The 14,474-nt window shown below is 55.8% G+C and overlaps 1 protein-coding gene across 1 annotated transcript in view; it reads left to right on the top strand.

Moving 5' to 3' along the window:
- The window catches only part of NTN1 (netrin 1), a 159,747-nt gene that overhangs the window by 109,401 nt on the left and 35,872 nt on the right, over positions 1–14,474 (top strand). The window contains exon 2 of the mRNA XM_014446420.2: positions 7,641–7,829. Coding sequence (XP_014301906.1) covers positions 7,641–7,829 — 189 coding nt within the window. The remainder of the gene's footprint in view (positions 1–7,640; positions 7,830–14,474) is intronic.

Below are 14,474 nucleotides of genomic sequence, written 5' to 3'. Positions count from 1 at the left end.
ACCCCCGAGAGTCCCATCGAACATCCTCACCTCTCCCGGCCCTGTCTCACTCAGCATGGACTGTTGACTCTCTTTTTACAGAAGAACGAGTTTCCAGGTCTCCTGGCCATTTCTCAGTGATGCTTTTTAAACAGTTCATTTAAAACTAAAATTGACATGCGCACCCATCAAATGACTGCAAACCCCAGAGCCTGAGCGTGGCCCGACCTCTTTGGCTCACCCTGCCTGGTCACCACTGCATTGCCTCTGGCCGGTTGATGTCTCCAGTGACGAGTGTTAAGCCCTGAGCTCGGCAGTGGAGGTGCACCTGGGAGGCAGGTGGCAGTGACGGCATCCAGACTTTTATCACACCAGGTGTCCCCGGAGACTGTGAGGGCAGGGACCACATCTGTCCTGCTCCCTGTTATGTCCCCAGTGCCTTGCCTGGTGCCTGAAACAGCGTAGGTGCTCAGTAAATATCTATTGAATAGCTAAGTCCATGAGCTACCGGATTTGTCAAGTGCGCTTGGGTTGTTTTGCAAGTGTATTCCTCTTATGCCCAGCTCGCCTGTAGACACGAAAGGGCCCAGGCCCTGAAGTGCTTGGGCCAGTCCTGCCTCAGCCCCTTCCCAAAAGGAGTCCTTTGAGAGCCCAGCTGTGTCCCCAGGTGCTGGCAGGAGCCAAGTATGTGGCGGCGGTGGCTGCTCGGCTGTCATTTCAGGAGAAGCTGAAAACGGGCTTAGAGTAGCCATCACTGGGGGCAGAATGCTTAACATTTATAAACAAGGGTCAACAGTTTCTAAATAAGTAGTATACCAAGCAGAGTAGCTAAGTAGTAAATACAAACTACCCCAAACTCCTAAAAATAGCTCTCACATATTTTTATTATTCCGGAACAGTCATTTAAGGAGACATTTCTTTTTAAAACCAGACCTCTGCCCACGGATCCAACCCAGACTCCCGCCATGAACTCTCCCCAGGGGACTCACCCCAGAGGTTTCTTTCCTTTTTAGTGGTTTTTATTACCAGTGGGACTGCGGCAGGGTGGTGGAGCAGCAGGCATGTCACCTGGGTGCTTGTTGGACGTGAAGGCTCCCAGGCCCCACCCAGACCTCCTGGGTCAGAATCTGCTCCTGGACACCAGGGTGACCCTGTGCCCGCTGCATGGGGCAGGGCTGGGTGACCCTGTGCCCGCTGCATGGGGCAGGGCTGGGTGACCCTGTGTCCGCTGCATGGGGCAGTGCTGGGTGACCCTGTGTCCGCTGCATGGGGCAGTGCTGGGTGACCCTGTGCCCGCTGCATGGGGCAGTGCTGGGTGACCCTGTGTCCACTGCATGGGGCAGTGCTGGGGGACCCTGTGTCCACTGCATGGGGCAGGGCTGGGGGACCCTGTGTCCACTGGATGGGGCAGTGCTGGGGGACCCTGTGCCCGCTGCATGGGGCAGGGCTGGGTGACCCTGTGCCCGCTGCATGGGGCAGTGCTGGGTGACCCTGTGTCCACTGCATGGGGCAGGGCTGGGTGACCCTATGCCCGCTGCATGGGGCAGTGCTGGGTGACCCTATGCCCGCTGCATGGGGCAGTGCTGGGTGACCCTGTGCCCGCTGCATGGGGCAGTGCTGGGTGACCCTATGCCCACTGCAATAGGGGCAGGGCTGGCCAGACTCTTCCGTCTGGGCTCCGATTCTGTCCTCAGGCCCCGTCCTCCTCACCTCTTCCCCGGAGCAAAGAAGCAGGGCCTCTCCCACCGTCAGTGCCGCAGGCAGCACCCAGCCAGCTGGGGATCCGGAGCTGATATGCGATCTGCGGTTACTAAGCATGGCCACCTGTTTCTGAGCAGAAGTGCCTGAGGCCGGTCTCCGTCTGCTGGCCTTGGCCTCTGACTCCCACCAGCCTGGTAAAGGCTTGGAGTTGAGAACTTCTTACCTCCCTGGGCAGCACTCAGAGCTGCAGGGTTTGCATTTAGAGAACCATCTTAGACAGCAGTGAAGGCGGTAAAGATTCACACCCCCGGGGGTGTGGACAGACAGTCTCCCTAACCCAGGGCTTCTCAGACTTGGCGCTGTTGACATTTGGAGCCGGATAGGTCTGTTTTGTGTGGGGGGTGGGGTGGGGGGGAGGGGTGAGGGGGGAGGCTGTTCTGTGCGTGTTTAGCAACCTCCCTGGTCTCTGTCCCCTCGATGCTGATGCCGGTAGCATCTCCCTCCCCAACTGTGACGACTGAAAGTGTCTGTAGATGTTGCCAAATGTTTGCCGGGGGCACAGTCACCCCTGTTGAGAAGCACCACTCTAATCCTCACCCCCTGCCGGCTGTGAACACTGTGTGGTGAGTAGGTCTCATGGTCCTTCCCAGCAGCCACAGATAAAATTAGCAAAAGAAATGGCGAGAGAAGCAGCCCCCACCCACCCTGCACGTGCCCACATGCCCAGCCTGCCCCTGCGGCCTAGACACGTGGCAGTGGGAGGCGTGAGAGCTGTGCTAAGGGTGCGCAGGAAGCCCGGGGCCGGGGACTGGGCCCCCAGCCTGCAGATGGTGCGTACGGCCATTACGCTGGACAGCGCAGACATGTCAGTCCAAGCTCCCTGTTACGCTGCAGAAATCACACGGGGAACCTTCTCAAAAGAACTGCCCTGGGAAGGAGGGAGGGGTGTTGGTGTGGTTCTGTGTGCTGGAGGGCAGAGGAGGGGCCCTGGGCCACGCACAGAGCCTCCGAGGAGGCCCATCGCCGGTGACCTTCCTGCTCCACTGAAAGCCCCGAGCCACGTGAAGTTTCGGGGAGCCAGGCCCCAGATATCCCGAGAGACAGGGCGGGGATATCGCTGGATTGTTTCTGGGCCGGGGCTCGCCCTGGTGGAACTGGGGGTTAGCTCATCCGGGCATTTCGGGGGAGGGCCAATGCGTGCTTGGTAAACTCATCAAACAGCAGGTGTGGGCTCAGTCACTGTTGTGCAAGGCCCCACTCAAGGTCGTGAGAGGAGTCGAGGGCAGCGGCCACCGGCCGGTGGTCTGTGGATCACTGGTGGTCCGTGAGGTCTGAAAGGTTGGTGACCGCTGGTCTGGGGCATCCTAGATACGGGTTCTTCTCCTTAAAGCACTGCAGTCTACTTGAACAGACCGTTAAAGTAGCAATACAAGGTAAAAGGAATGCCGCATCTCACAGGAGCATGCTTGTCAGGGGGTAGTCTGGGCAGACCACACAATCTTTCCTTCAACCTGTCTATACCTACTACCCACCCACCATTTATCCACCCATCCACCCATCTGTTCATTCATCCACCCACCTGCCAATTCACCCACTGATCCATCCATCCATACTCATCCAACCACTCACTCATTCATCATCCATCCATCTATCCACCACCCACCCATTTATCCACTCACCCGCCTATCTATTCACACCCACCCACCTACTATCCACTCATCCACCCATTCACGCACTCATCCATCGTCTGTCCGTCCATCCATCCACCCGTCCATCCATATTCTGTCTGACTTACTTTTGCTCTCTCTCATTTGTGCAACAAAAACATGGAGGTCTGCTCTGGGCTGGAGGGTATGAGGCAAACACTGTCCCCCCATGGAAACAACACAGCCAAAGACAGCATGTGCCTCACTTTGTCTTAGAGCTGCTGCTGAGCGTGCCTGCCTGTCCCTCCACCTCCCTCCGGAGGGGAGCTCCGGACGGGGGAGCCCTGTCCACCCTGTCTCCCTCACGGCCAGTGGCACAGGGCCTGGCAGGCGGCCGGAGTGCCTACCTGTGTGTTGGACTGAACTGGCCTGGGGTGGTGAGGGGTTGCACAGTCCAGGTTGGTGGGAGAGCTTTGAAGAAGCTTAAGGAGCAGTGGTGACTGGCATATGTTAACGAGGACATAGGAGAACTTCTCAGGGGAGAAGAAAACAGAACCTCGTCCCTTGGGCCGCATTTCCTGTTGGGTTTCTGGTTAGGGTGTGTGTGTGTGGGGGGGGGGGTCTCTTCCTCCTCCCTCCTGCCCCATGTTATGCCCCTGGGTCTGCAATGCAGCCACACATGATGTATCCTTGGTGATCCCCACATGACAGGTGAGGGGGCATAGAGCTCGGGGTGGCTGGGGGAACCCCTGGACAGGACGTAGCGCCTCACGGGGCAGCCTGTGCTGGTTCCTCAGAAGTTGTGCTGCCCCCGCCCCCCGCCCTTCTGCCCGGGGCTGACCTCTCTGTGCTCACAAAGCTGCCCTTTCCTCCCCGCCTTGAAATCTGATAATGAAACTAATACCCAATATTTTTGCCTCGGAGAGAGGCAGGGGATAAACAGGAAGGCGCAGGGGATTACGGTGTCTCTGAGAAAGGGGCCGGGGACAGGTGGGGAGGTGGGTGACATCTGTGTGTGGAGCAGCGGGGGAATCCAGATGTGAGCTGCTCTGCCTGCTGCATTTTTCCATTTGTGCAGAGAAAATAAAACAAAGAGAAAAGAAAACAAGCTGTAAAATACTTTGCAGAAGGTTGAGCGTGGGCAATCGCCACTTGATGTCCCCTGACAGCTCCAAGCCGAGGGGTGGGGGTGGGGTGGGGGTGGGGGGAGCCCTGCCTTTTGATGTTCAGCCTCTTGAGTTTTCTTTTGTGTGGCCAGTTGTTTGAAGAACCTTTTGTTGGTGTAGGTGCCTGTGGAAGGGAGAAACCAGCCCAAGGTTCTCCTCAGGGTGGGCGTGGGAGTCGGGGTGGGGGCGCAGGCTGAGCTCCCAGCAGGGGCTCAGAGGCTGGGGGGGGGGGCGGGGGGCAGCTGGAGCCATCCTGACAGAGGAGGACACAGGATTAGCATCTGCCTCCAAGAAGGAAGGAGAAGATGCTGCCCCTGAGTCCTTTCCCAGGATGAGAGGCCCGAGAGGGTGAGGCCTGGGTGGTCTTCCCAGACGCCTGTCCCTGGGCAGGTGAGCCAGGCCCTGTGGCTTCTGTGCTGGTAGGAAAGCCTCCCTGCCAGGCTGGAGTCTAGGCCCAGCTGTTCTTCCTTCCACGAGGGCAGTGGACCAGGAGCCAGAAGACCTGGGTTCCGGTCCCGGCCCCCCCCCCCCCATTTACTGGCTTGGTGGTCCCGGGCTGGTAGTCACTTAACCGCGCTGAGAAGCTCCGTCATCCTGGACTGGCTGAGGGAGTCCACAGGGACAATGAACTTGGGTATGCACGACCCCCAGTGCTGGGGGCTGTGGCTTCTCTTTGTACTTGGTTGAGCTCAGCCCCGAGGGCTGGGGAGCTGAGGGAGCTTGTGACGCTCTCAGGAGGCCTTCCCTGGCCTCCTGTGTCCAGCTGCTTCCAGGTGTCAGGCGTGAGCTGCCTTCTGTCTCCCCGCTGAGCCTCCTCGGAAGCCCTTGTCCATCTCGACGTGTGAATCAAGTGACGAAGGGGGGCGCGATGTGGAGGGCGACTCCGGGCAGGACATTTAAAGAAGCTTATTATGACGTCACAGGAAAACATTAAAGGGGCAAATATTTTGTGAAAACCACACAAGCAATACCTGAATAAGAAACTGGTAAAAACATTGGCAGCTTATATAGTAGAAAGGACAGGTGGTTTTTCATCCATCACATTAAGAGCGCTAGACACGGTGGAAAAAACAACACCTTGTTTGAAAACTAGGCAAATGGCATGAGCAGGCAGTGCACAAAAAGTGAAGTATGAATAGAAAAACAAACATGGAGAAATGTTCAGCCTCACTGGGAATCAAAGACATGCAAATTAACATCATATGTGTGTGTGTGTGTGTGTTTTCCAGACGAATTGGCAAAGATTTTTTTTAAAAAATGAATGCTGATACAAAATGCATATTATTATTCTTTTCAAGGGCGTGTCCACTAGGAGCTCTCATATCCTGCTGATGGGAGTGGAAGCCTTTATTTGAGGGGAATGTGGCAGTTTGGATCCCAAGTTAAAACATGTAGACCCCAAACCTAACTACCAAGTCTTGTCTTGAGAAATTTACTGTACAGCCGTCATCAGAGCAGAGTAAAAAGTCGTGAGTGCAAAGGTGGTTCCCGGTGTGTTGTTTATAATAATAGTGAAAACCTGGAAGCAACCCAGCCACCCAACCCGGGGAGGCCCTGAGTGTAAATGCACCCACTGCAGATCCAGGCAGCCCCATCACACGCGTCCGGACAGTGGTGGACTAGACAGGCTTTCAAAATCATGAAGAACATTGTCTGACACAAAAAATGCTCACCATTATGAGGCACGAGGCCACGAGCCCGAGATGCACCGTGTGATCCGTGGCTGCAGAACTGAACAGCTCCACAGCTGAGCAAATGTCCATTCAGGTCTGCGAGGACGGCCCCCCGTGTTAGCAGCCGGAGTGCAGTTTTTTCCTTTCTGCTTTTGTTTTTCAAATGTCTGGCATGAAGCACGTCTTTCCTTAGAAATTACATAAAATGCCATTTAAAACAAGCTTAGCCCAAAAGCAGGGCAAATTATGTGACAGGGTGAGCAAGATCGGGCGGATCTAAGCTGGAGTTATGTTGGCGTTAGAGACCTAAGGGGGAAGGCAGGCAGCGCGCTTCCCGGGGTGGCATGAGGAGGGCTGTGGGGGCTGTGCCGATGCCTGGGGAGCCCATGGCCCTCTTGCCTAAGCCAGGCTGGTGGAGGTGACAGTGGGCGTGGAAGTGACAGCTGAGACCAGTACATGGAGGGTGAGCAGGTTGCAGGCAGATGAGGAGGGGGCTTGGGAGAAGAGGGTCCTCAGAGGCGAGGAAAGTCATAGGGGGGGCAGGCAGAGGGTCCTCACACAGGGCACACTCTAGATCAGTGGTTCTCAACCTTGGCTGCACATTAGAATCACCTGGGAATCTTTCTAAAATCCTGATTTCTGGGCCGCATCCTCCGGAAATTCTGTTTCTTTGTTATGGAGTGGGGCCACAACATTAGTAACAAAGAAACAGAATTTCCGGAGGATGAGGCCCAGAAATCAGGATTTTAAAAAGATTCCCAGGTGATTCTAATGTGCAGCCAAGGTTGAGAACCACTGGCCTAGAGCGGTGGTTGGTAAACTGCGGCTCTCGAGCCACATGCGGCTCTTTGGTCCCTTGAGTGTGGCTCTTCCTAAGCCTTAGGAGTACCCTAATTAAGTTAATAACAATGTACCTACCTATATAGTTGAAGTTTAAAAAATTTGGCTCTCAAAAGAAATTTCAATCGTTGTACTGTTGATATTTGGCTCTGTTGACTAATGAGTTTGCCGACCACTGGCCTAGAGCAAGCTGTGTGTGTGTGCCCTGGTGTCTGGCTCCGGGGGCACACTTCCTCTTCCCAGGACACCAGTCAGATTGGATGAGGGCCCACCCTCACAGCCTCATTCAAGGCCTAACCACCTCTTTCAGGGCCCCATCTCCAAACACGTCACATTCTGAGGTCCCGGGGTCAGTTAGGGTAGCAGGTGAATGGGGGAGGCACAATACAGCCCTCAGCAAGCGGATTTGGGCACAAGGAGATGCCAGGTCCCCTCCCCACCCTGAGTGTGTATGGCGGGCCGGGTGCCGCGGGAAATGAAGTCTCCCCGTGGTTCAGGCCTGCAGGGTGGTCCATGAGCGTGTGTGGGGGAAAGAGGGGAGCCTAGGAGAAGCTCTGCGGGTGGAGGAGGGGGCTTGGGGGCAGTCTCCGGCCCCCAGGTGCCCCTTCCTGACGCTCTCCCTGCCCCTTCCACAGCCTGCAGCTGCAACCTGCACGCCCGGCGCTGCCGCTTCAACATGGAGCTCTACAAGCTGTCGGGACGCAAGAGCGGGGGCGTCTGCCTCAACTGCCGCCACAACACGGCCGGCCGCCACTGCCACTACTGCAAGGAGGGCTACTACCGCGACATGGGCAAGCCCATCACCCACCGGAAGGCCTGCAAAGGTAGGTGGCGGGGGCGGGCCTCGGGCACCCCTGCCCCCTCTCTTTCCTCGCTGCTTCTCCTTTCCTGTCGCTTTTGTCCATGATCATACACGCGCCTGCCCGCACGCACGCACGCACGCAGGGCCTCCCTGGCATTCGGAGGTGCAGGCCCAAACAAAGGGGCGATGCAGCAATGACTGGGAGAAGAAGAAAGGAGGTGTGATCTCTGCGAGGGTGCAGGTCGCCCCGCCCCCTCCCAGCTGCTTGTCCCTCGCACAGGTGTGCCGCATACCACAGGGCGGGGGTCAGGTTCACCCGGCTTACCATCGCACAAAGGGCTCTATTTTACCAAAACCCGGCAGACGGATTTCTTTGGATGTCGCATGCACCTCCTGCCCCACCCCCAGCTCGCACAGACAGACAGCGCGGCTTCAGGGGCAGGGTCGCCGAAGGAGCATTTAATCCACCTGCAAGTAGCTTTACGGCTCAGGACAAAGTACGACAGGGAGATGGAGACTATTTCCGTTCACTGAAGCAGGCACTGATGTTTTAATGTTGCGTGTTTGTTGTCTCCCACGAACACAAAGAAACAATGGTGAGATGGCTCAGAAGAGCTGATGAAACGCCAGGGAACTGCATGATACTGGGGGAGGAATGAGCCCCACCCCATTCGCTTCTGGGAATTCCAGGAATCGGGGCTCTTTGGGTCCAGAATTTGGAGGCTGGAGCCAGGGCTTGCTGTGAGCATGGCTTCCCAAGCTGATATCTCTGAGGGCTCTTGGGGGACACTTGAGAGACCCCAGCCGTGGCAGACTCGGGCCCAGGTGATGAGCTGCCGCAGAGAAATCCTTCTGTGGCCACTGCTTAGCCTTTGGACGAAGCCAGAGCATCATCTTCTCAACAGGAAACCCACCCGATGTCAGGCACTGGTGCGCAGGACAACCGCACGACCTGCAGGCCCCGGTGCAAAATGAAAACACAGGGCTTCGTGCCCGGCCGGCGGGGCTCCGTGGTTGAGCGTCTACCTATGAACCAGGAGGTCACGGTTCACTTCCCGGTCAGGGCACATGCCCGGGTTTCGGGCTCCATCCCCAGTAGGGGGTGTGCAGGAGGCAGCCGATCAATGATTCTCTCTCATTATTGATGTTTCTATCTCTCCCTCTCCTTTCCTCTCTGCAATCAGTAATACACACACACAGAGATACATAAAAGAAAGGAAATACAGGGCTTCTTGTTCAGGAATTGCTAAGGATTTCAAAACGGCAACAGCAGAGCTTCAATCAAGCATGTGACCTTATGAGCATGTGCCCATGATGCTGGCCTTGCTTGTTTGAAACGCTTTTCTCAAAAAAACAAACAAAAAACATACGCAAAAAAACCCCACAAGCCAACAAAAACAAAGCAGGTTCCCAGTCTGCGTCTTCCGGGAGAAATCCCTTCGATTCCAAATGAACAGGTGGCTCTCCTTTCTGATCTGTGGACTTAAGGCTGCCTCTGGTGGTTGTCAAGAGAAACTTAAGCATAAAGGTAGTTGGGCTATTTCCACATCAAACAACAACTCATCCAGGTGAGAACCCGCCCCCCAGGAGACTTGAGCAGGGACTAAGAAATCGGCCTGGGCAAAGGGACTCAACAAAGGCCTGCAGTGGCAGGAAGGCATGAGCAGGACATGACCAGCAAGTGAGGGCTTTGGGTTGTCAGAGAACATAATTGGAAGGTAATCCAACTCCTTCACCTATGCCCAAGTGTTCATTGTATTTCACTGACAGAAGAAAGTGAAGCCAAGGTCTTATAAACCGCTGCTTGCACACAGATATCTTGGGGATTTGGCCAACAAATTTTGATCAAAAGTGGCCACTCAGCTGGATGAATGGAGAAATCTGCTGGTGGGTGAGACGGTCTGGGCTCTCCCTGTCTGTTTCCGCTGTCAGAGCAGGGAAGGTGTGTCCCCTGGAGAGACAGGAAGGAGCATCTTGGCCGCCCTGCCGTTTGCCTCCCCCTCCTCCCCTCCGTTGCTGTGGGACAAGGCCCACGTGTGGCCTCTTGCCGCTTCGAGTGAGATGTCAAGAAGCCACAGGATTCTGGAACCTGCAGGTCATCCTCTGGGGCTCTGCCACCTGGTTAAATGGTGTGTAGACACTCAGCCCCCAAGAGGAACAAGTGCAGGCAGGCAAGGGTGTGGCCCTGTCTTATTTCAAACGCTGTGGCCAGCCGCAGTGGCTGTGTCTTCCCTCTCAGCCCTGGACAGCAGCTGCCCCTGTCTTGGTAGGAGCACAGGGAGAAGAACCCACAGAAGGAGGAGGACCGTATGGATGGATTCTGCTCAGAAGGATTCCTGCATATCCTGCTGGGGAAAAGTGACAGGAAAGGGCGGGACTCTCAGTGTGTCCTGATTGGTGAGGAAAAACAATGCTTCCAGGATCCTGCCACCTGATTGGTGAGGGAAAACGCTACATGGCTGGTCCTAACACTGATTGGTGGGGAACAGCATTGCCCGAAGGGCTTCATGCTTGCTGAAAAGCCACTTCGGGGAGGAACTGCTCTGAGCGCTGAGCAAGAAGAATGTGACCTGACAGTTCCAGGTCCCCCCCTCTGCCCTTCTTTTCCTGCTGTCACCCCCGCCCCCCTGAAGGAGATGTGGGAACTTGGACTCCTCAGTTCCCTCTCAGGATACTTCTCAGCAAAGAGAGACCCTGCCGTCTTGTCAGGAACCAGGTGGAGGAGCTGAGATGCTGGGGGTGGGGGGAGGGGGGCGGGATATGCACCGTTGAGATCTGCAGAGGGAGGTCTCTTCATCACCTCCATGGAGCCCGCTGTCTTGCCTTCCAGGGCTGGATGGCTTAAGGAAGTGATTCCTTTGGCGGAAGCATTTGGCCCAGTATTTTGATCTCCCAGGGTTTGCTCTCAGAAGCTTCCAGACCTTGTCGCTGAGGAGCTACCCCCATGCCCTGGCCTCCTGGGGTTGCCCTCAGGGAGCCTCGGCCTAGCCCTCGGGTGAAGGCCGCCTGCCTCCTCCTTTGCTCTGTTTCCGATGCATTTTCCAGGGGCACTGAGACGACTGGCCGTGGCTCTTGGCGCAGGTTGGCAGTTGGCCGGAGGAATGGCATCAGGGCCCCCTTTACCGCCCGACTTCCCAGGGCCTGGGAGGAGCCCGGCAGGGGGCTGAGGCCACCCATACACTCCTGGCGATGGCTGACTCCCAACCTTGTTCCGTCTAGAGCAGGGGTGGACCCAGACAAGAGCGGTGTGGAGCGAGGGCATTCGGTTCCAAACGTGATTATGCAGTCCCCCATCCGGGAAGTTTCGTAGCAACAAATTTGTTGGGTTCTTTCTCCTCTCCAGTGGTTTAGAACCAAGCCAGGCTGGCAGGGCTGGGGCATACAAAGGGCTGTAATAAACATGCCCCGGGAACAGGCGGCTGCACTCTCCGGCTATTCAGTGCGATTTCACAGCCCCGCGAAGGCCTCATTATGGCGGGGGCTGTTGTCCTATACAAAGTCAGATGAGATGAATCTCTCTCTTTTCTCCCCAGAATGGTTTGTGAAGGATACGCGTCCTGGAATCTGTCAAAAGCTTAGGGGGTTTTGTTTACCATTTGTCTTCTTTATGGACCGGGGGGCGCTTTTCCCTTTGGAGCCAGCAAAGAAGACGTTGCCATTTAACCATTTCAGCCATGCCCCCATTTAAATGATATTAATTTATCATCTTCCCAAACCATCTGCGACGGATAAAGACATTCCGGGAGTCTCCCGTGAACCGCATCGCGATGAGAATTAAGAAATTAACCACCACATCTAGCGTCCTGCACAAAGGGCTTCGTTCCGTCTCACTGAGCAGCCTGTTTCTTTCGCTCTCTGCCCTGCCCCCTTCAAGTCCACGGTCAACGCTGCTGATTGAATGCAGGCTGCTGGGAAGGTGCGAGTCCTCAGAAGATGCAGGCGGTGGGAGCAGAGGAATGTGGGTCCTCTCTCCTGGCCAGTGCACACCTGCTGCTCCCATCCACCCCCTGCCGCTCTGCCAGGGGTTGGGGAAGAAGCCAGCGCCTGGGGCCGCCCCTTGGCTCCCTGCCCACTGTGTGTAGCTTTCCTTTTCTCTCCTTTCCCTGCTCATCAGGGCATCCTCAGTACAGCAGGTCCTTGAATAGTGTCACTTCCTTCAATGCCGTTTGTTATAATGTGGATGAGATATTGTAGGAGCTTGTTAATATCAGTTCGCTTTTAGTAAAATTGGTTTCGTTATACGTTATTTCAGTTGAAGTTGCAGAAGCTATTGACAGTGTCTGTATCCTTTCTCCGACTTGTGTGGAGGGTCCCACCCTTGGCTGCACTTTGGAATCGCCTGGAGATTCGAAAATCCTGAGGCCTGAGTCCTACCCCCCAGAGATTCTGGTTTAATTCCCGGGCCAGGTGGGTCCTGGGAACCTGAAAAGCTTCCCAAGGTGGGTCAGATGTGCAGCCCAGGCCGAGAACCACGGCCGTGGGAGAATAAGAAGGAGGACAGTGAGCACTCTTGGGTTGAGAAAGGTGGCCTAGGCCCCGGGTTTATTCTTTTGAGGGGAGAGGCTTATTATCAATGAATTTAAATGTCTTTTTCTTTATGCCTCTCTTGATGAAAACTGGGTGGAGGGGGTGTGTGTTTAAAATTTTTAAATTTAAATCTTGCCAGGTGAGGCTGGGAGCTTAGCTAGGCAGCCGAAGTTCCAGTGTCCAGTGAGAGCATGGGATCGGGTGTGTGCACCCATGTGTATGTCTGGACTTGATCACAGTCAAAGCAGAGCTAGGAACCTGGGGCCCCACCCCTTCCTGACTCTCAGGCAGAGTTCATGCACCCCACAAAAGCCTGAAAGCATCAGGAGTGCCCCTGCACTCTGTAGGTCCCTGGTCACGTTTCCATTTCCTGTCATCACTTTAGGGGTGCAGGGAAAGGGTGGTCACCTTAGGCAGGAAGGTACTCAGTGGCTGGAGCAGCTCCCAGCTCAGAGGGCAGAGGCCACAACCAAGGAGTGAACTGTGTTAGGGTGCGATGAAGGCCAGTGTCCCCTGGGGAGAGCAGAAGTGAGAAGAAGAGACAATCCCATGGAAGCTCCATGCTCAATGCCAACTGTGGCCTCTGGGCCTGCTGGTCCCTGGGGGTTGGGGAGGGTCGGAAATCCCGATCTCCAGATTTGGCTCTAGCTTTAAAGTCTGGGGGAAGTCACGTGATCTCCCTAGACCTCCGTCTCTCATCTCTGAGTCACATTCAGATTTATGGTCTCGAGTCCCGTCCAGCGTCGACATTCCACACTCCACGTGCTCTTTTTAAATAAGCGTTGTATCAGTCCCTGGTGGGCAGGACCTGGTCCTGCCTCAGTAAAGCTTGTGAGCTGGGAACGTGGGAAGCTGGCAGACACCGGGCGGAGGTGGTTCGCTCCCAAGGTCTTTACAAATGAGGAGTCCCTGCTCTTGTGCCCGGGCCCACACAGCGCCCCAAGCTAAACGGGATCTTCAGGCCCAGCCCTTGGTCTCATCCATGCCCTGGGCATCCTTGGCCATTTTCTTCACCTTGCTGGGCGCCAGTGCCCTGCCTCTGAAGGCTGCTGTCATCCCAGTGTCCTGGCCTTGAGCTCCTCTGTCGATGGAGGGCATTTCACCTGGGACATAGCTTTTGCCACCAGGAGAGCAGCAGGTGGGCTCCAGCCAACAGCCTCGGGGTGGGTAGCTTTTCAAAGCACGGAGTTATCGAGACCAGGGCTCAAGTTCCATCCCTGGGCAACGTATGTACTCGTCGGTGCCTCAGTTTTCTCACCTGAAAATGGGGTTAACAATAGTTTCTCCTCCCTCCCAGGGTTAAATGAAATGACACAGAGGAGGTTCCTGGCGCGTGCATCACCCCGCACCTGTTAGCTGGTGGGGTTATTTGTACAATTAGAGGAAAGTAGGACAAGCCGGGCACACGGGTTCCCTCTGCTCTTCTGCGGCCTTAGTTCTTTCGGTGAGCGGGGGTGCCTCTCACTTGGAGGGCTCAGCTCCAGTGTGGACTCGGAGGCAGATTTCCACCGGGCTGGGCAAGGCCCCGGGGGTTTGTCCGACGGCCGTTGCACACTCTGGATAAAGGATTTACACACTTGGGGAGCAAAAATGACAAACAAGTCAAATCGCAGAGATGAGTGTCCGGCAGCTGCTCCCGGAGGCCCTGAGGGGAGAGGTGGGGACAGGCCGTGTGTATAAACGCGGCTGTGAAAGTGCCGCCAAGAGAGATCCCGCCCCTGCCCTGAGCCGGTGCGTGCAGACTCCCCACCCCCGCCCCGTGGGGAGCCATCTGCAGGAGTGAGCCCTTCCCTCAGCTGTAAATCAGGTGCAGGAAGACTATAGTTAACTAGATCAGGAGGGTCAAATAACCCAGTTTGGGATTATGGGGCGGCCCTCCCCTTCCACTTCCTGCTGTCTGCACCTTGATCCGCGAGTGGCAGGGGAGAGGAGAGGTCGCACAACTTGAAACATTTATTCTTTTGTGCCTCGTTAGCAACTGCTGCGAGAAAGAAAAGCATAGCTGCTAGGAGGTGGACACAGATGGGGAGAGGGTTTGTGGATGATCTGTGCACTGAAGTGCTCCTGGCTCCCTCATTAGCGGGGAGAACGCAGGAGCAGGGGGTGCTCTGGAGTCAGGCTGGGTCTTCCCTGCTCGCCT

The sequence above is a fragment of the Myotis lucifugus genome, unplaced genomic scaffold (assembly GCF_000147115.1).
Source record: "Myotis lucifugus unplaced genomic scaffold, Myoluc2.0 scaffold_538, whole genome shotgun sequence".
NCBI lineage: Eukaryota > Metazoa > Chordata > Mammalia > Chiroptera > Vespertilionidae > Myotis > Myotis lucifugus.
This window is presented reverse-complemented; position numbering and strand designations above follow the sequence as displayed.